The sequence below is a fragment of the Bombus vosnesenskii genome, unplaced genomic scaffold, assembly GCF_011952255.1.
Source record: "Bombus vosnesenskii isolate JDL3184/JDL3185 unplaced genomic scaffold, Bvos_JDL3184-5_v1.1 scf7180000013430, whole genome shotgun sequence".
NCBI lineage: Eukaryota > Metazoa > Arthropoda > Insecta > Hymenoptera > Apidae > Bombus > Bombus vosnesenskii.
Genome location: NW_022883045.1, coordinates 58,738 through 78,444, shown reverse-complemented (window position 1 = coordinate 78,444; position 19,707 = coordinate 58,738). Strand labels below are relative to the sequence as shown.

General features: G+C 33.0%; 4 protein-coding genes and 1 long non-coding RNA gene across 10 annotated transcripts in view; 2 read left to right on the top strand and 3 right to left on the bottom strand.

The window, feature by feature from the left end:
• LOC117238002 (tyrosine-protein kinase Btk29A-like) overlaps positions 1-9,776 on the bottom strand; it is a 220,140-nt gene extending 210,364 nt beyond the window's left edge. The window contains exons 1-3 of one of the 5 annotated variants that reach the window (XM_033502499.1): positions 9,630-9,776; positions 9,476-9,537; positions 4,634-4,819 (exon numbers count right to left, since the gene is read on the bottom strand). In XM_033502499.1, the coding sequence (XP_033358390.1) occupies positions 4,634-4,819; positions 9,476-9,478 (189 nt within the window). In that variant the 5' untranslated portion in view covers positions 9,479-9,537; positions 9,630-9,776. Of the gene's footprint in view, positions 1-4,633; positions 4,820-7,131; positions 7,155-7,487; positions 7,702-9,475 lie in introns of those variants that run through there. The other 4 variants (XM_033502498.1, XM_033502501.1, XM_033502500.1 and 1 more) reach the window with 4 other exon arrangements.
• Positions 9,777-9,892: 116 nt separating this feature from the next.
• On the top strand, positions 9,893-11,299 carry LOC117238003 (mediator of RNA polymerase II transcription subunit 7). Its single transcript, XM_033502504.1, has 3 exons — positions 9,893-10,683; positions 10,750-10,902; positions 10,977-11,299. Exons 1-3 carry the CDS (start codon positions 10,354-10,356, stop codon positions 11,175-11,177), a joined length of 684 nt encoding a protein of 227 aa, XP_033358395.1. The 5' UTR covers positions 9,893-10,353; the 3' UTR covers positions 11,178-11,299.
• Positions 11,300-11,611: 312 nt separating this feature from the next.
• Positions 11,612-15,825, bottom strand: LOC117237997 (apoptosis inhibitor 5). Of its 2 annotated transcripts, XM_033502493.1 has the most exons (10): positions 15,718-15,825; positions 15,497-15,599; positions 15,083-15,244; positions 14,811-14,976; positions 14,557-14,717; positions 14,287-14,484; positions 14,017-14,208; positions 13,559-13,942; positions 13,325-13,478; positions 11,612-13,244 (listed from the first exon to the last, which is right to left on the bottom strand). In XM_033502493.1, the coding sequence occupies exons 2-10, from the start codon at positions 15,596-15,598 to the stop codon at positions 13,156-13,158; spliced, it is 1,608 nt and encodes a 535-aa protein (XP_033358384.1). In that variant the 5' UTR covers position 15,599; positions 15,718-15,825; the 3' UTR covers positions 11,612-13,155. The 2 variants fall into 2 exon arrangements, with proteins under 2 accessions (XP_033358384.1, XP_033358383.1); XM_033502492.1 differs by lacking the exon at positions 15,718-15,825 and having other exon boundaries at positions 15,497-15,711.
• Positions 15,826-15,979: 154 nt separating this feature from the next.
• On the top strand, positions 15,980-16,944 carry LOC117237999. The gene is made up of 2 exons (XR_004494094.1): positions 15,980-16,726; positions 16,794-16,944. It is a non-coding gene; the product is annotated as an uncharacterized LOC117237999 (long non-coding RNA).
• Positions 16,945-17,669: 725 nt separating this feature from the next.
• On the bottom strand, positions 17,670-19,619 carry LOC117237998 (electron transfer flavoprotein subunit alpha, mitochondrial). Its single transcript, XM_033502494.1, has 4 exons — positions 19,196-19,619; positions 18,532-18,861; positions 17,977-18,429; positions 17,670-17,903 (listed from the first exon to the last, which is right to left on the bottom strand). Exons 1-4 carry the CDS (start codon positions 19,235-19,237, stop codon positions 17,727-17,729), a joined length of 1,002 nt encoding a protein of 333 aa, XP_033358385.1. The 5' UTR covers positions 19,238-19,619; the 3' UTR covers positions 17,670-17,726.
• Positions 19,620-19,707: the final 88 nt, after the last annotated feature.

The window sequence follows — 19,707 nt, the reverse complement described above, 5'->3', positions numbered from 1 at the left end:
TTCAGTGAAGCATGTGATTTCGGCGTGGCAGTCAAAGTGTTTTAAAGAAAGCTGCGTGACAGGATAAGATGGTGGAGACAGGAGAAGGATACAGAGGATTGCTGTTTCCGGTGGTTATATCTGAGCAACGTAGTAATAGCTGACTCTATTTAAGCGACGGAACTGAATGGTCATCATATCGCGATTAAATTTCACGTTTAGCGCGAAATAATTTTGTGAGCGGTATCGAGAGGAGAGGAGGGTTGATTTGGTTTAAGAAATACGGAGTATAGATGGTTAAATATCGCAATTAGCTTCGATGTTTGATGGGAAATGATTTTGTAAATTGAGGAAGAAGGATAAAAGTTCATAATAAAGAAGGGTAATCTGATTTGAGACATAAGAACGGATGATTAACTTATTGCGACTAGATTTCACGGAAGTGGTTTTGTGAATTGCTAGAGAAAAGTAAAGATCGACGATAAAAAAGAAAATTTTCGTTAAATCGTTTGTTAAAAACAATATAATGAAAGATAATGAGATAATGAATTTATTTTAAGAGATAAGAACCAGTGGTTAAATACTGCGATGATGTTTCATGAGAAATAATATCGCGAGTGGTATCGAGAGAAAGGCAAAGATTTATGAGAAGAAAGGAGATCTGCTTTTTTGAAATTGTGTTTCAAATGATAATATGGCGGAAGATTTCTGAGATAATAATGGATGGTTAAAATATTGAAATGCTACTGAAATGCTATTGTACGAGGTATAAAGGGAATGAAAAAAACTCTGCTTTATTTTATATTCTTTGTATACTAAAAAAGGAATTTCAATTAATAACGTAAAACATTCTCATTCAATTGTTCTACTTGCACTTTGGCTGCGTAAGATAAATTTTTAGCCAAATACACCGAGCGTTCGAGCTTTGATGGTAAATAAAGAAAACTTCCGATACGAGAAAAAGGGAGAGCGGCTAAAAAATCCATTTAGGAAAAACCAGACAGATCGAATAAGGATTATAGAGGAGTTGTCTAGACTATGATCGCGATGTTAATTGATATGGGTTTGGGATTGTTAATTAATCGATACACGCAGATTCGATTTTCTCCAATATATTTTTTCGCCTCGTACAACACGTCTTAACACACAGAATACACTTGGTCAATTAACACGTGGTCGATTTCTAAGACAATAGAGCGTCGTTAGAAGTCGTACCAACTTAGGTTGTAGTAACTAGCAATCGTGCCAACCTAACATTTCTCAACGCGCGATAGTGGGAGAAGCCTGCTTTTGCCGGTTATATCTGTAAATGGCTACACCACGGTATTCGTTCAGGTCGAGTGTCCAGTGGCCGATTGCGCTGATCTTTCGGTTTGTAATTTATTGCGGAGAATTGGAAGAGGTGCCTGTTTCCTGGATGTTTGCGTTTCTACCTACTTTCCGGGTTACGTAAGCGCATTTATTCGAACATTTCGAGGCTCGAACGATCTTCACGTTTTCTAGAATTGATAGTTCATAAAGGTTGAGAAAGTGAAAGATTCTAATTGAGAAATGTATAACAAGACAGGAAAGTTAAACTTGTGATTTAAATTTGGAATTATAGGAAGAGGAATATACGAGTTTAATATGCAAAAATTGATTACTACTAATATCAATGGAGTATAAATGTATAGTTCGTTTAAAAGAAATAATTTGAATTTAAATTAGTTTTTGTTAACTTGTCCAAATTAATGGAAAGTAAAACTATCTTCTTATTTTGCGCAATCTCTTCAATTACAATTCTACGTTCTAAGACTGAAGAGAGGTTTTAATCGAACGTATGTATTTTTATTGGTCACAGCCTATATATACCAGCTAATGAGATTTCTTTTAACAAAGTATAATGATGATATATCGTGTGCTTTCTCGTTTCACGCTGAGAACTTTCTTTGTAGCTCGTTAGACGATCGACCATTAAAAACTAAAAAAATAAAAATGTGAACCAATAAAAAACTAATACCAAGCTACTCTTTTCCACGCCACAAGTGATTTATTTATGTTATCGACGTTTAAAAAAAAAGATACTCAAGAGCAAAATATCTTAGGTAGAACGAATAAAACACAAGCGAATAAGAAAACTCGCTGCTTTAATACATTTTTAGAAGCACTTTCGCACAATTAATCGCACCTTGACACTAAAAATCCCTCCACATCTTTATGCGTATACGTATACGTACATATGCTTTCTGCTCCTCGTGAAAGCTTCCTGCTACCGTTTCTCCTGATCATGAACAAAGCATCTAAAGTAACCAGAGAAAACAAGGAATAATAGGTGGCTTTTTATCGGCCGGGCAGAGATAATATGGTGAGTTTAGCGTCCGGAACGCTAGTGGCGCTTGTCAAGCGCAAGGTAATGTGTATAAAGCAATTGGCCCTGATTCGAGGCGTACCGCTAGCAAACTCAGCGTTATTATTCCCGTCATTTGCATTCTCATACGCGTCCCTTTTCAAAATTCTTCCGAGATATCGGACTCGACGCGAGTATCGTTCTTTTCATTCTTTGTCTCTTCTATTGGCTTGGCAACTAAGTGATTGCGGCTTTTGTCATTACCACCTAATGACAAAAGCCGCAATCACTTAGTTGCCAAGCCAATATATAACAACAAGCGACAAGACGAGGAAACTCTACAAACTTCCTTACAGAACGCAAACTACACTATTCGTCAAACTACATTATATTTTTATAATAACGAAAATTTTCTACACGACGCAGAAATGTATGTTTTTATCTATTTCTTTCTTTTGAAAAAAGAGTAAAGGCTAGATATTATTATACAATAAAATAAGGAGAATTAAAAATTGTAAGATACAGAAAATTTGAGGAGAAAATAGTTGAAGAAGTTTATGTACGAAAGATTCCTGCCTATTTTGGACGCATCAGGCACAATTATGGTAATCGCTCGATTGAAAACGTAATAATGTTCAAGTGGGAGATTCAGCGCAACTGATTTTCACCCACTATCAATTCTCCCGTGAATTGTAGTCTCGCGCAACTGATGATGTTCCAGGATCGTTAATTATCGATTCCGACGGCCTCTTAGTGCGTTGCACGTCGCGTGAATTTTACGCTGCAGCAAAATGCTGTCAGTAGGAATCGCGAACGGGGCGAAACGAAAGGAACAGAACCAAATCGATCTCGGCTCGTGCCGTTACATGATCAGACGCTCAGGCTCAGATCAGAGAACTGTTTAATCCACTTTTTAATACCACTTTCTAACTCTTTTATCCGTTTTCCAATTCTCCTTTTCATCCAATTAGACCTCGTTTTCGTGAAACCTGCTACTTTTAGCGTAACATCGAGAAGTTAAAGACGCCCTCGTCCCTGCTCAAATTGAAAACATTTTTTCACGAGGATTAAAACGCCAGAGCTGAGTCCATTGCAAGTGTTAAAGAGCGATATTGAAGGAAACTAGCGGCACGTAAAAACGAAGGGCAAAGAAATTGCCACGTAAAAAAACCTCCGCCAAATAATAGAAAGAAGACGTATCGAAGAAAAGTCGAGAAGCACTTTCTCTCGAGCTAAATCAAAACACCAAGATGGTTCGTCCTTTTTTCCCTAAAACGAACGCCATCCAATCTAAGTCACATTTAGTTTTTTCCGGTCTAAAGGCTTTTGCCCGCCGTCTCGCTCAATTCGCCGCCCCTCAAGGCCGTTCTCTGTCACCCTAAAGCTTCGAAACCATCGTTTCCGTGTTTTCAACGAGTTAAACAGGTGAACACACGCTGCACTCTCGTCTCGTCTCATTTCTCTGAATCGCCGCCGACGAATTCCACGGAAATTCATTGCAGATCGCTGGAAATCGCTGGAGACCCCGTGTATCCGGGCTATTTCGAAGCAATTATCGAATGAGAAATCGCATCGTCGAGTACGTTTCTTCGATTTCGCAATTACATCGATACGGTCCGTACGAGTTTTATTTTCTTTCTCCGATTCCCCTTTTTTCCTCTCCTTTCATTCCGAGGAAAGACACGTCGACCTGGTTTCGACGAACACAATCCTCGATGATCGGTACCACGACGAAAACCAGGCCAAAAGGCGAGGCTACAAACACGGTTAGGTATTTATAACGAATTGAAAGGCAAATTAGTGGAACCTGGCGAACCAGTCTCGAAAACCTTGGAACCTACTTTGTTCAATGAAAGTCTTGGTTTGTCCGTTCCATGAGAATTCGTGTCTGTTTAGAACGAAGGGGAGGAAAGGGAATAACAATGGCTGCCGTCGTCCCAAGTATTAATCAGCCCCCGAAGTCGTAAATTAAAGTTACAAGGGTGTCTGGCAAGTTTTAAGTGAAACGCCAAAAGAGGGGTTGCATCGAAATATCGTTTGAACGTTTTTCATCGCTTAATTTCTGTCTGCTCGATTTATCAAGCTATATTTGCAGTCTATTTACACGGTGAAACTTTTTGCTTGTCTATTTCATTTGTCGATCTGGTTACCGGCTTATTTACAAAGAGAAAACCCTCTTCTTCGATCGCTAATGGAGCAGACGTTTTTTTCGGGGCAACAGAGAAAGGCCGTTAATGGGGCAGCTATGGGGGGGGGGGGATACAGAGCAAAAAACAAGTGGACGGAGTGTGACGATGTTGAAATTGCAAAAAAAGCTCGGTTACGTACCTCTCCATCGCCGTCGTAGTAGACGAGGTAGCGCCTCGTCAAGACGAACCAACGTTGCTTGTAGTTGACTGGTGTGAAGCGTTTCTTGTTCTGCGAACGCTTCACCATGAACCCCTGCCGCACCACGTCCCCGCTTTTTGGCTCCGCCTTCCCATCTTTCCCCGCCATTCCCAATGGAGGGCCACCCTGCACACAGAAAACAGTATTAAATTGTTATCGATGTTTCTGTTTCAAATGATACAATGAACCAAGTAAATGGAGAATTACTTAAGGGGGTGTTCTGAATTACAATGTTCTAAAACAGCGGTTTTTTGTGATTTTTTTTAGAAGGGAAAGAAAGAAATGGTTATTGAATTTGGAGGTGTGGTTTTATATACAGGGTCATTTGTAACTAAAAAAAATTTTTTTTTTAATTTTTGAAAAATCTACAGTGAGATCCGTTATAACGAGACGTGCTAAAGTGCACGCGTACCGAGCGAAAATTCAAAGTCGATTTTCTCGAAAACAAAGCCTCGAACGAAAAATTTTTATTCTACATTTTCGACTTATTTTTTCGCGTAGAATCACCCCCTTTGCGCTTGTACCACCCTTGTTGCTAACCACCCTGTATATTTAACGAATACAAAAAAATTTTTTTTAAAGTAAAAAAAATATTGTAACAGATTTCTAAGCCTATTTTCATGGGCTGCAGTTATCAATCGGTGGCAAAGACCCGCCTCGTAATTCTTGACTGAAACAAAAACCAAAAAAAGGATTAAGTTGTTATATATTTTTCCTCTGGGTGAACTAAACAAAGGCAGAAAAATGTGAAATTAAAAATTTTGGTGGATTTAAAAAAATGTTAAAAAAAAATAAACTAAGGTGCTATAACAATTATCTAAATAAACTTTTTTCCTGCTTTTGTTTAGTTCACTCAGGAGAAAAATATACAGGGTGGTTGGTAACTGGTGGAATAAGCGGAAACGGGGTGATTCTACGCCAAAAAATAAGTCGAAAATATAGAATAAAAATTTTTCGTTTGAGGCTTTGTTTTCGAGAAAATCGACTTTGAATTCTCGCTCGGTACGCGTGCACTTTAGCACGTCTCGTTATAATGGATCTCACTGTAGATCGTTAAAAAAAAAAAAAATTAAAAAAAATTTTTTATTCTATATTTTCGACTTCTTTTTTCGCGTAGAATCACCCCCTTTCCGCTTGCACTACCAGTTACCAACCACCCTGTATAATAATTTAATCCTTTTTGGTTTTTTGTTTCAGTCAAGAATTACTGGTGGATCTTTCCCGCCGATTAAAAACTGCAGCCCATGAAATGGGCTTAGAAATCTGTTACAATTTTTTTTTACTTTACAAAAAATTTTTTTGTATTCATTAAATATATATAAAACCATACCTCAAAATTCAATAACTTAATTTCTTTCTTTGCCTTCTAAAAAAAAATCACAGAAAAACGCTGTTTTAGAACATTCTGATTCAGGACACCCCCTTAATAGCACTGGTTTCTGAATCAACGTGGTTCAGTAGAATGATGGAAATTTGACAAAAAAATTAATGAATAAACCGTGGAAATTTAAAGATGCAAAATTCTGTAGAGTACATGTTATATGCAAAAATATATAAAGTATTTCAAATACATATATCAGATCATAATATTGGCTTGGCAACTAAGTGATTGCGGGTTTTGTCAATACCACATAATGACAAAACCCGCAATCACTTAGTTGCCAACCCAATATTTACCGGGTGGAAGAAATTTCTGCGTGAATTGTATTCCTTTGAATTGTTTCACGAAAACAGAATGGAATATATGGTGAAGTAAATAGCGATTAATGAATGAATCGAAATGATCAATTAGGCAATTTTCATAAGCAAGTGGCGAACATTTTTGAATATTATTTTACACGAAGTGTGATTTCGTGCAATAAAGTGGTATAGACTCGTCGTGGGTAACTGCATCGTTAATGCCACTTACGAGTTACTTTAGTCTGATAGAAACACTTAATTCTTCGTTTCTATGAAACAACGTTGCAACGTTCCGTAGAAACTTCAAGTTTCTCGCAGTTAACTTGGTCGAAGATCAATTAGGCGAGTCGCGCGATGAACTTTCAATTATCCGAATAGTTTGCAGCCTGAATACTTTTTATTCCCAAAGAATTCCATCGAACATAGCTTAAACATAATTCAAGGTAAATACGAACAAATAACATTAACTAGGTTGGCAACTAATTGATTGCGGATTTTGTCAATACCACCTAATGGCAAAATCCGCAATTACTTAGTTGCCAATGCAATACAAAACCAAGTGGTTGTATTTGGACAACAAGTTAAAAAAAAGAAGATAAGATTACCATATCAGAGAGTAAAAATAGGATTATGATATCAATTGCATGAAGAAAAGATTATATTACACACGTGATAATAAGTTTTATATTTATCAGAGATGAGTCAGTGATATGTTTAAAACACAAAAATAACGTAAAACTGAGAAAGAATGTTCAAACCCTGGTGAGCCAAATATAAAGGTTTTAGGGATCCTGAACCTCCATTAAAGCCAGGGTGACTCGACCACGAAGAATTTCCATTCAAAATAGAGAGCCAGAGAGACAGGCTGAAACCTTCGGCCGCGTTCTCACGAGACAAGCCTAGACCATTTTCGGTGCTGTAAAAGAACTGAAGAACCAAACAACTTCCCACAGGTTGAATCATTTTAATCCCGCGAAAAGTTATACAGAGCAACCCATTTCGATGTATAAAGTAAACGAATAAATTTATTCTTATTCTTCTTTGAAATATTTGTTCCATGTTCCTTGCTTAAAATACAACAATAATAAAACAATGCCGTTAAATTCATTCGTACCATTTAATCCACGAGATGAAACAATAAAAAGGCCTTTGTCTGTATATCATCGATTCACTTTTTCAAAACGTATCCATTTACAAATGAAAATATACGAAGGTACATCTGTGTCGCGTTTATACCGACAATCACGATTGATTTCCACTGGAAGTTCACAGAGAAAACGCGAAATCTGTTTGGCGTAAAACTACGAGGCAGTCTAAATAAATAGCGTAAACAGTGGCTAACGCGCGCCATCGACAATTCGAAGCGAGAACGCGTGTCAACTAACACGCATTCGTCGATCGCCAGCGCGCACGCGCGCACGCGCACAAGTACGATTCACGTGTTTTACGTCTGCGTCAAACTTTTTGTCCCGAACTTCTGCAAAAGACTAAGATTTATCTAGAATTTTCCTAGTAACTTAATAGTCTGTCTTTAATTTTAGATAGATATTTTAAAGAGACTCAAAATGAGGTTGAATGTATCTTAATATTTATCTTCATAAAAATTATCTTATCAAGCTAATTAGAAAAAAAAACATATATTATATATATTACAACATTGCTTATTCTCAACTTTAGTTAAGACGAAACCTTCTATATCACTGTTGACAATTAATTGAAATTTATAAAAGGAAGTAAAATCGATAGAGAAAGAATACAATTTTGTATACATGAGAATATACATATTTATCACATAGTGCATAGAACTGGTTACGATTCGACAAAGTACCAACATGAACCGAACGCTTGACACGAAGCACTCGAGCGAACCTCGGTGACCGCCTACTTCCACTGAAGTTCTTTTGTAACTCGTGTCTCTGAAATTTTAAGGCGCCGCCTAAACCGCGACGTCCTTTGAATTTCCGTTTCGTGCTTTCCGCGCTTCTTGGAAATGGGAAAGGAATGAGACACCGCGATACGTTGGACAAAACCACAGAATAACTGTCTCTTTCGTCAAGCGAAGGAAATCGAATTACTAAAAGTTTATTTTGGTACAATTAACTGTCACAATTACTTATTAAATACCTCTGGAGGATTTTTTACATGGAAAAATTATAATTTTCTTATTATATAAAGTGGAAGAGAATTTTAAATTATGTTACTATACAAGGATGTTAAATAAAATTATTCGAAGAATTATTTACAAAAACATCTACGTATTAATTAATAACAAATTTACAAAATAAAAATATTCTAATAGATAAAATTATAAAGAAACAAATATAATGAGAAGTAAAAGAATTGTATTGACAATATTGACAAAAAGAAACAAAAAGAAATAAAATAGATTAGATGAAAAAATATAACCTAATATTGTACATAACAACATTACCTGTATATGCGCATATATGTATATATAAATATGCAAGCAATAAAATATATCTATTTATAAAATTGTTTATAAATACAATCAGTTTCGGCCATCTTGGCTTTCGCTCTTACTTCGTTTTACAATAAACTGCAAATGCTTTTGAAACAATAATTTAAAGCGAGTAATTTAAACAAAAAGCGTGTATTTTTTAAGTAAATTATTCGTCATGCTAACTTTTTATTAAAAATTTTTAAGTCAACACTCGCATCACTTTCTGTAGAAAATCAATGAGAATGAACTCTAACATATATGTAAAGAACTTTAGAATGTATAAAATTTGAAGCCTGGTTGATCAAAATCCATCACAATTTTTAAATATCGAACTGATGCTAGTTTTATGGGCCACCCTGTATACAAACCATGCACGAATTCTGAATCAAATTCTATTCTTTGTTTTGACCGTGGTTTAGGATTTTTCGAAAAAATTATACCACCTTACAAGCATTTAATTACACGAGGGCAATCACAGAGGCATTCCTTTCGAAATTGCCAAAAATAACAGAACAGTGAGATCAACGACAACGCGATAGTTTGTGGTTATCCTGACACTCGGCTATATGGATATTTCTATGTGAAAGTTCAATCGAAATAGTATTGATACGCACGAAATTCATATGAGAAAATCAACTTACCATGCACTAGGGTACTGCTACCACCTCGCAATTTCAATGCTTGTCAGAAACATGACCGGTGCCTAAACAAAGAATTCACGTGGAACGAACGCATACACACACCGACAATCTGTCAAACGAAGACGTTGGAAATTCACGAGATAGCAGGAAATACCTCACTACGTTAGTAAAGCATTTATCCGAAATATCGCGCTGCCGCGAGAATGATTTACCAAATGGAAAACAAACAATATCTACAGATCGGCTCTTTCGTTTTGCTAGTTAAACAACGAAAATCCCCAATCTGGGTTCGACGTCCTGCTAGCATTAACGTATTAACTGGCCAACAGAGAATACCTGTTGACTCATTTTAAAAAAACAAGATGGCGGATCGAAGGCTACGTTACATGTTGTTTTGTTTTAGTTGCACGATATTTAGCTCTTGTTAATTCGTAGTGAAAAGTCCGTGTAGCGTGCATAGAAATATTCTAATTGATCGTATGTTTACAAAAAAAGAAGGATCGATCAAGAAATTCGTTGAAAATATTGTGAAATGATATTAATGTAACCTAACGTATAGTATCACTATATCAAGTGTGAAGCTAGAATCTGTCATTCAACTTTGTAATATATAAACATTGATTTTGCAATATTACTATAAACTATTATTTTTTATTATTATGAATATTAAATAAGCAGAATATGAATTGTGTGAAAAAAAAGTGATAATTACGCGCGAAATTACGGACCTGCGCACTAACTTGGACGTTCCGATCAGTTTGACAACAGTGTTTCTTTTAGTTAAACCTAACCTATTGTGCATTTTTTGAAAGACTTTCATCTTAAGTGCAATTGCTTTTTATTTTTTTCATTAAGAATACCAATATCAAACGTGAAAAATGGCAGCACCAGAAGCGATACAAGTTAGTTCGCTACCCCTACCTCCAGTGCAATATATTAATTTGTACACAGACGAAAATGTTCGTCGAGGCAGAGCACCACGACCACCACCGCCGATACACGATTCTTATTCAATGTTTGGAAATGTATTTAACGCAGACGATACAATCATTAGGCCACTCGAAGCTCAAGGAATTAAAAGGTTATATCCTCAGCATTTCGATCGGCGACGAGAGTTGAAAAAATTGAATCACTCATTGCTTGTTAACTTCTTGGATTTGATAGATCTGCTCGTACAATGTCCTGACAGTCCAAGACGTGCTGAAAAGGTAAATACTTAATGTAATGACCTGGCATATAATGCAAATACTCACTGTTTCTTTTATTGTTTTTAGGTGGAAGATCTCAGTTTATTATTTATTCACATTCATCACTTGTTAAATGAATTCAGACCGCATCAAGCAAGAGAAACGCTAAGAGTAATGATGGAATTGCAACGCAGACAACGTATAGAAACAGCACTTAGGTTTCAGAAACATTTAGAAAAAGTATGGTTCTCAAATTTTAATCTTTTGTACATTTGACAATACAATATTTAGTTAAAATTCCCATATTTTTTCAGGTTCAAGAAATTTTACAACATGCATTGCAAATGTTACCAGATACTTCAGAATTGGATTCTAAATTAGCAATAAATACAGATGCTATGGAATCTGTTGATAATTTAGGTTCTGAACAACAAACTCCAGATCCATGTAGTCCGAGTGATCGCATTATGTGCAAAACAATAGATGATATGATTTCAACAAATGGATTGTATTAAACGAATTTCTTTTCTTATAAGATGCTGTAAAAAGTATTGTAATTATATTTGTAAGATACATTGTAATAATAACTATTCTACAAATACAGTTTATTTGTTAAACGACAAGAAACAATATTATATATACATTGCATATACTAAAAAAACACATTGCAGTTTAAATATCTTTTATTTCTTTAATAATGTAATAAATGTATTGAAGTGAAATTTACATATTTAAAATTATAATAAACAGAAATAATAGTTTTAGAATATTACAATATACTAATACATGAGCAAATTTGATATAATTACATAATTAACAAGTCACAAAACATTTGTATTAAATATTAATTCAAACATGTATGAATATTCACTAACTGTAAATTTTTTACAATCTTTTTAATTAGCCATATATAGTGACATTCGATATTGGGCATAAAAAATACAACATATATTATGCAATAGTATTGTTTATTAAATTAAATGATAATATATTCATGAATTATTATTATTAGTATTACACAAGTTTTATTCAATGGTGGATAGGAAAAGGATACAATATGTTTTAAAACTCACCTTACAAAACAGCTACCATCAATATATAGATAAAAGACAATATACAACCGTACCTTGGTTCCTGAAAAAAGTACATTATAATCATTTCTTATGAGCCTCCACCTTGGACTTACTGGACAACCTGTAATCAAAACATGATTATTTTTGTTCTGCTTTCCCATCCTCAGTCAGCAATCACCACACAGCATCTGCAAGATAAAATGTATACAATAAATTACACCTTCATTCATGTAATCAAAGAAACTTTTTGACTTGAAAAATCACTTGTTCATATTGTTTGTTTATTTATATTATTTAGTAAACGATTTTATAATTTTATGCTGATCTTTATATCATTTTAATATGTCTTTTTGTACTCAAATTAGACATTTTAATAGAAGATTCATCCATTCAGTTAAAAAAATATGTAAACACTTAATAATAATACAAACATAGGATTAGTAAATGTAGCATATAAATCAATAAATATAACTAATTTCGAATCTAAGAAAACAACAGCTGTTTTTAAGTTTCTTTGATTTCATTATTCTCTCAGAATTAGATACTCTGTCATTATCCCTCTGCTTACTCTCGTCTGCACTTCCTGTTGACAAAAGAAATGAGATATGATCAAGAGAGAAAGGACTAGGAAGAACTAGGAGATAGGGGAATACATTTTGATACTATTTTAATTACTATTTTTTTGATGCCAAAATTGTTATGGCAGAGAAATATTGTCTCTCTTTTGCAAATACGTGTAACACAAGTGTCCTAGCACAAGCCAATCATTATACAGTATGAATTTGTAAATATTTTGTATCAAATAGATGTAATTTTTTGTTTGTGACATCTGATGTTTCTTCAAATACTTCAAATGACTCATATGTTGTGTTGCCACACCATTTTTTCTTCGGTATTTCGTGTATATTGTATTGCCTGTTAAGGTACCTGGTTTAGAATTTTTGTAATAAACACTTCTTCAAGTTCATGATATCAAGTTTCTCCACTTCTTTCTCCATAGCTGTTCACTTTTGTAAACTCAGGTTTCTTCAAATTGTATTTTCCAGTTATTTAACAATGAATATAAAAAAAGGTTCTGATAACACCATTAGTACAGTATTACACAGCAATGTTCTCTTCTTTAAATGTCAATATTTCATTACTGACATTATCACTATGTTTAGTAAACAATCAATTCTTACAATTTTGTATTTGAAACTTGTATATGTACTTAAAGCTTTCACAAAAAACACTTTCTTTACACTAAGATTTATAGGATAAAAAATTGTATTTCTCCCTTTGTCACTTCTCTTAAACTCACTTTCAGTAAATAATCACTTTTAAGTCCTTCATCTTAATATGTACATTTTACAGAACTGGTTTAGTCTTTTATATTATTGGAGCTTTTACTATATCATTTTTCAACAATTTCAGTCATTAATTAATAAAAATTTTTTCTCCATGTTCCACGACCTCTTGGTCTATAACCACCTCGACCACCTGATCTATTTCCTCTAAATCTACCTCGACCTGTAACAAAAGATATAAAGATAGATTTTTATTTTATTTCTACATATTATTTTATGAAATAAAAATGCTTCTTCAATTACCATAATTTGATGATATGTTTGAGCTATATTTTCCACTAGGAGGAGTATACAATTCTCTTTTACTTTTATCTTCTTTACTTCGTTTATTTGAATTACTGTCATTTCCAAACGTAATGGGTGTATGTCTTTTTTGAGCAGACGAATGCTTTTCATTCTAGAATAAGATACAAAAAATGTATTACAGTATTCAAAATACCACATTTCTAAAAAAATTGTAACTATTTTAATACGTACCTTCTTATCATTAGCTGTTGTTTTCCATGAAAGATGTATAATACTTTTAAAACTAGGTGGTGAATGAAACAGATCTTTGATTAAACTATTGATATTATTTGTCGTTTTTAAAGCAACAACTTTTAACTGATTTTCTTCTGACTTCAACTCCTCTTCCGATTTGCCGCTAATTGCCTCCCGTAATTTTTTTATATAGCCTTGAATGCCACGTGCAAAATACTGTAATCTTAATCTAAATTCCTTAAGCTGTTCTGGATCTTTCATTAAAAATTCCGGAGTTTGTTTACACAGTTTATGAAAAGTATACATAAGGCACTCAACATGACTGAATTGTAATTTTGGTACTTCAGTTATTTCTGAGACTGGCGGTAGTGGCATATATGTCTATAAATATTGAAACAGTATTAATATTTTCGATATAAAATAAATTTTTGCTCCTAAATAATGTTATTACTTACAATAAGAGTATTATAAAGCTGCTGTACTTTTTCTTCTGGTTTATCGATTGTTCCACAAAATACAGCTAATTCAGCAAGAAGCTTTAATAATTCCAATTGTACATCTCTTCCATTGGGTGAAGTAATTAAAGAAAGATGTGGTAAAACTTGTACACAAATGTAAGAAACGAATCGTGATGAATCTATTTGAGACTAAGGAATAAATTACATTACATAAATTTTCATTAATAATCATAAAATGATATATAAATATAGTTAAAGTATGCTTACACTAAAGAATGGAAGTGCATGTTTAATACATTGTACAAGTCTGTTCCATTGTTCAACATTAGTATGCTTGAATGATTCAGACAATTCAGCTTGTTCAACTGTAATATCTACTAATTCTTGTTGTCCACTAATTGTTGAACCTAATCTAGTCCACGCAAGTACTTCCATAATGCTATGAAATTCATCAGCAGTAACATCCTATGGAAAAGGAAGTGTTATATAAACAGTAATTAAAGAAAAAATTCTATTATTATGGTAAAAAGATTATACCTGTAACACTTTCTTGCATTCTGAAATTAAAAGATCTTCTGGTTCTTTAGTAATAATGTCATGACCTATTGCTTTTAATTTTGTCGCTAGAAACTTAATGCAACGTTCCCGCGTTCCATCATCCCCATTGATAATTTGACTAAAAAATCCACTTATTGTTCCTTAAGAACAGAATATATTAAATATAATTAATACCTCATTACAATATCATTACATTGTGATGTATCTATAACAAACAATGATATACTCCATACCTCTTGGGTCAGTTTTCATAAGGGACATAACGCTGTTATGAACAACAGCTAATTCAGATGGATCTTGAGCTTGAAGTAATTGAGCTAAAATATCTGCAATTCTAGCTGTATGTTCTTTATTATCTTTACATAATGCAGGTAAATCTTTAATTGCTTGTTTTCTTATCTGAAAATATCAATATATCAAATCATCAAATTTCCATTGTATAGAGACTTTAATACAAATGTGTATGTATTCGCATATGTGGTCAAGTGACATAAATACTACATACAGCCATATCTTCATCTTCACATAGATCTAAATGAGCATCTATAGCCTGATCAGCTAATTTTGGAAAATATTTAAAAAACCTTGCAATGAATTGCGATGCTAATCGTTTTTCTTTCGGTGATCCTTTCACTGCTGTCAGAATTTCTAAATACTCTTTCTCATGCTGAAACATACAAATAAAACGTTTAGACTCATAATATTTGCCGCTTTCTTCGCTTAATTATTTATGTACAATATTGACTCATTTCTATTATAAAAACATCGTTAAATTAACTTGAAGCTTACGAAATTAATATACATATTTGCATGTTTTAAATGGAATAGAAAGTTTTATTTATGCTTGCAAATACATAAAATTGTAAATGTTAGAATTAAGTAAACGTGGTTATTAAATATAACCAAGCTCGTCAATTACCTCAGCCAATTTATCTTTGGCATCAGCCAAAATGCCAAAATTTTTGTACAATTTTTCGATACTGTCCATACTCATGATAAACTTATTATCGAATTTCCACATCTATAGACACAAAACACATAAATACGATTATATACTTAAAAATCGGTAATCTAGCCGGCCATACACGCCAATGCACCACGCCAAGAAATGACAAAGATGGCAGCGATTCCACACATATACATATGTACGCACGTATAACAGAAGTAAATACGAAATAGCAGAGAGGAAATGAGAATGTTCACGCCCGCAGTTCTAGTTGTTTTACAGTACAGATGCTGCACCATGCGGCCAAGTTCTGAAGCTGGTACACGCTAGCATAGATAAGAACCTATTGAGTTCCACGCTACAAGAACCTATTGAGTTCCACGCTACAAGAACCTATTTAATTGTACGGTCCTACGAAAAGTCGTAAGGCTTAAAAAAAATATCTACTTTTCTATCCCAAACCAACCTGAATAAATGGGGCGTCAGAAATAAATAAATCAGAATGCGTTTATATAAATAACAGATTATATTCCCTTGAAATTCGCTTACAGTGTCGTGTTTCGTGACATTTTAAATAGAAAAATATCACATATTGATGAAAGTGTCATAAAAAGGGCTAAAGTTTTATTATTGCATTGTGAATAATATTGCTTGCCGCTACCTGCGTAGTTGGTAGTAGATGTTTAATAAAAAAAACTATGTAATTGTTTTATTATAAATCCTAAGATATTATCAGAATGCTAAAATGTCCCTACCATAAGAATATTTTAATTGAAAAAATGGCAGCATTTCGTCCCCAAATACAATTCCTTCTCAGCTATTATTGTTGTATATATAAATTTTTTATAATACAAGAAATATTTGATAATTGTACAAAAATCGGAGCGCAAATGTTGCAATACTGGAGATGTAGAAACGATTCTATTTTTCGAAACTAAGATTTTACACGTGTCGAATGTAGGGAAGGGCAATGTGAATGAAAGAGAAAGAGGAACTGAGAATCGAAGCGATCAATAAATATTAAAAGGCTGCGATAAGCTGAGACCTCGAACTTAAAAATCAAACTTTCTTATTTTTTATTTGTGACCAATGAAACTTTTACCAGCATGTTTCTTACATTTTTCGGATTAAAATGACACCAAACACGATGTATTTTGGCGCATATTTCTATACTCGTTTTAATCGGAAACATCTCACAAACACGTTTGTAAAAGTTTAATTTTAAAAAAGTCAAAAATGAAAGAAGTTTCACTTTTAAATTAATACCTAGATACATTGCCTCGTGGATATCTGACATTGGATCATGTTACACTACTCGAGGGTCAACAGGCTGTCGAGCCAACGAAGACTACTTTTTAGTTGTTAAATAGCTTTTTGGAAAAACTAATAAACATTTGGATATAAAATTTTGCATACTCTTATTTTGCATATTATTTATTTACGGCTCAACGAATTAAGTGATCCATTATCGTTTGAAAGAAAATATTCTCTTTTCTTGTCTGAAAAAAATATAATAAACAATTAGTCTCTCTTTTCTAGGCAACTTACAACTAGTTTAATTATTGCACGATTTGGTACTCTCATACTTGTTTATCCTGGATAGAAAAATAGATATGAATTTTCCCACAGAACCGTACAATTAAATAGGTTCTTGTAGCATGGAACTTGTCTATGCTAGCGTGCCACCAGACTCCAAATTTTATAGGATCTTGTATATGCTAGCATGGCTACCTTTAGCACTTGGTGCATGGTGCAGCACTAGCTGGGGAACAACCAGAACCATCATAGCGTATACACTATCATTTCCTCACTGAGAAGCTTATTATGGCGCTAAAGTCGAAAACTTAATAATAAATATTATCGAAATTATTGCTTTAATTAGATATTTGTCCATAAACTTGGAGAAATTTCATCTTTTCATGTATGCTCTGAATACATAATAGTTTGTCATAAAATCCATAAAAATACTTTATAGTATCATATGTTATGCTTCAAATAGGAGAGCCTAAAATGTTGTTGATTTATATAAATGAAAAAATAATACTATTTTAATCTTAGATTATTAATATACAGTTAAAATAAATAGTTATAAATTTAATATTTATAAAAAAAATTATATTTTTAATAAATGTTTTGCATAAATATATTTTGTATATATATATGTGTGTGTATAAAAAATGTCCTTATAAAATATTGTTAAAATTTACAATTTTTCTGTAAGTTCAGGAACAGCCTTGAATAAATCAGCAACTAAGCCATAATCAGCTACTTGGAAGATTGGTGCTTCTGGATCTTTGTTAATTGCCACAATCGTTTTTGAATCTTTCATACCAGCTAGATGCTGAATTGCTCCAGAGATACCAACAGCAATATATAGATTCTAAAAGATATGAATTGAAATGTAAATAATTTTTTAGCGGTTATAATAGACTATAACTAGAAGCCAAGCTTACTGGAGCAACAATTTTTCCTGTCTGCCCCACTTGCAAATCATTAGGCACATAACCAGCATCAACAGCAGCACGGGAAGCGCCAACTGCAGCATTAAGTTTATCTGCCAAACTATATAATAATTTGAAGTTATCGCCAGACTTCATTCCTCTTCCTCCAGATATAACGATTTTTGCAGATGTCAATTCTGGTCTATCAGATTTAGATAACTCCTGTTTAATGAATTCTGCCAATTGTGATTTGTAGTCACCAGCTAGTGCAGGTTCACACTTGGCACTGCCTCCATCCAAAGGTATTGCTTCGAATGCAGTGCCTCTCACTGAAACTATCTTTATATTGTCTTTGCACTTTAAAGTTTGAATTGCATTTCCTGCATAAATTGTACGGATGAATGTATCTGCTGCTTTAATACCAATAATATCACTTATTGGAGACACATCTAATTTAGCTGCAACCTTAAAGAATGAAAGTTATATACAAACTATGAAAAATACTTTTTATCTATAGTAATATATATTTAAAGGTAGAGAAAACAGACTTTCTAATTAGATGCTTACTCTTGGCAATAGTGCTTTACCAAATGCAGTAGCACCAGTTAAAATATGGGTAAATTTATGCTCATTTTGAGTAGCAAGGATAAGAGGCGTTAGTGCTTCTGGAAGAAATCCTTTAAAAGCGTCGCTCTCTGCCACCAAAACTTTGGATACACCATTAGCTTTACTGACACTTTGTGCAACTGCATCACATTTGGTACCAGCAACTAAGACTGTTATATCACCACCAATTTTTTTTGCTGCACTTAATGTATTACAAGTGATAGGGGCTAGAGATTCATTATTATGTTCTGCAATAACTAACGTGGATTCATAACGTGCCAATAATCCATACTAAAATAATAAATAAGTTCCTTAAATATTAATCCTTTTTGAAACAAGTAATTTATAATATCGTTTTAAATACCTCATTTGTTTTTATTTTTAAATTAATATAATTTTATTTTACAAAAATATGCGATTTCATATAAAATTAATACATTTTTATTTAATATTATTATTCTTTATAAGTAAAAATGTTTCATACAATAGAAGAAACATACAATATTATAAGTATAATAAAAATTAGTTTTGTTTCCTATTAATCCAAATCACTTATAAGTATCGATCAATTGGTTGGTCATTGAAACAATCGAACATCAAGGAAATATAAGTTTCTAATACTCACTTTGTTCCCAGTTCGAAACGTTCTAAAACAAGTGGTGAACATATTTGACAAGTATAATTTTTAAACAATTTCTTTTAACAATATGTTAACTAAATCGTGAAAACTAATTTGTATCAATAAAGTCCAAAGTTCCAGGGAGGAATAACAATAAAACACATAGTGATAAAAAAGATATACAAACTGTGACGTAATAATGTTTTGAAATAACTCGATTAGATATTTAAACTAAATTGAATAAGTTAAATTTGATACTCCATTTATTAAAATTAAAATTGTTATATAGAAATATATGTTATTAAATATACTTTATAAATATATCATGAAAAAATGTAAATATATTTTAAGTTAATATCTATATTAAATTTTATAGATAAGATGGCAAATGTGTCTTTTTCAAGCGTCAAAACGAACATTGCTAATTTGAAAACTCTCAAATTTTTTAACTATATGGAAATAATATTATATTCTAAAACATCTATTAGATTCTGTATTTTTTTATGTAATATTTGCTC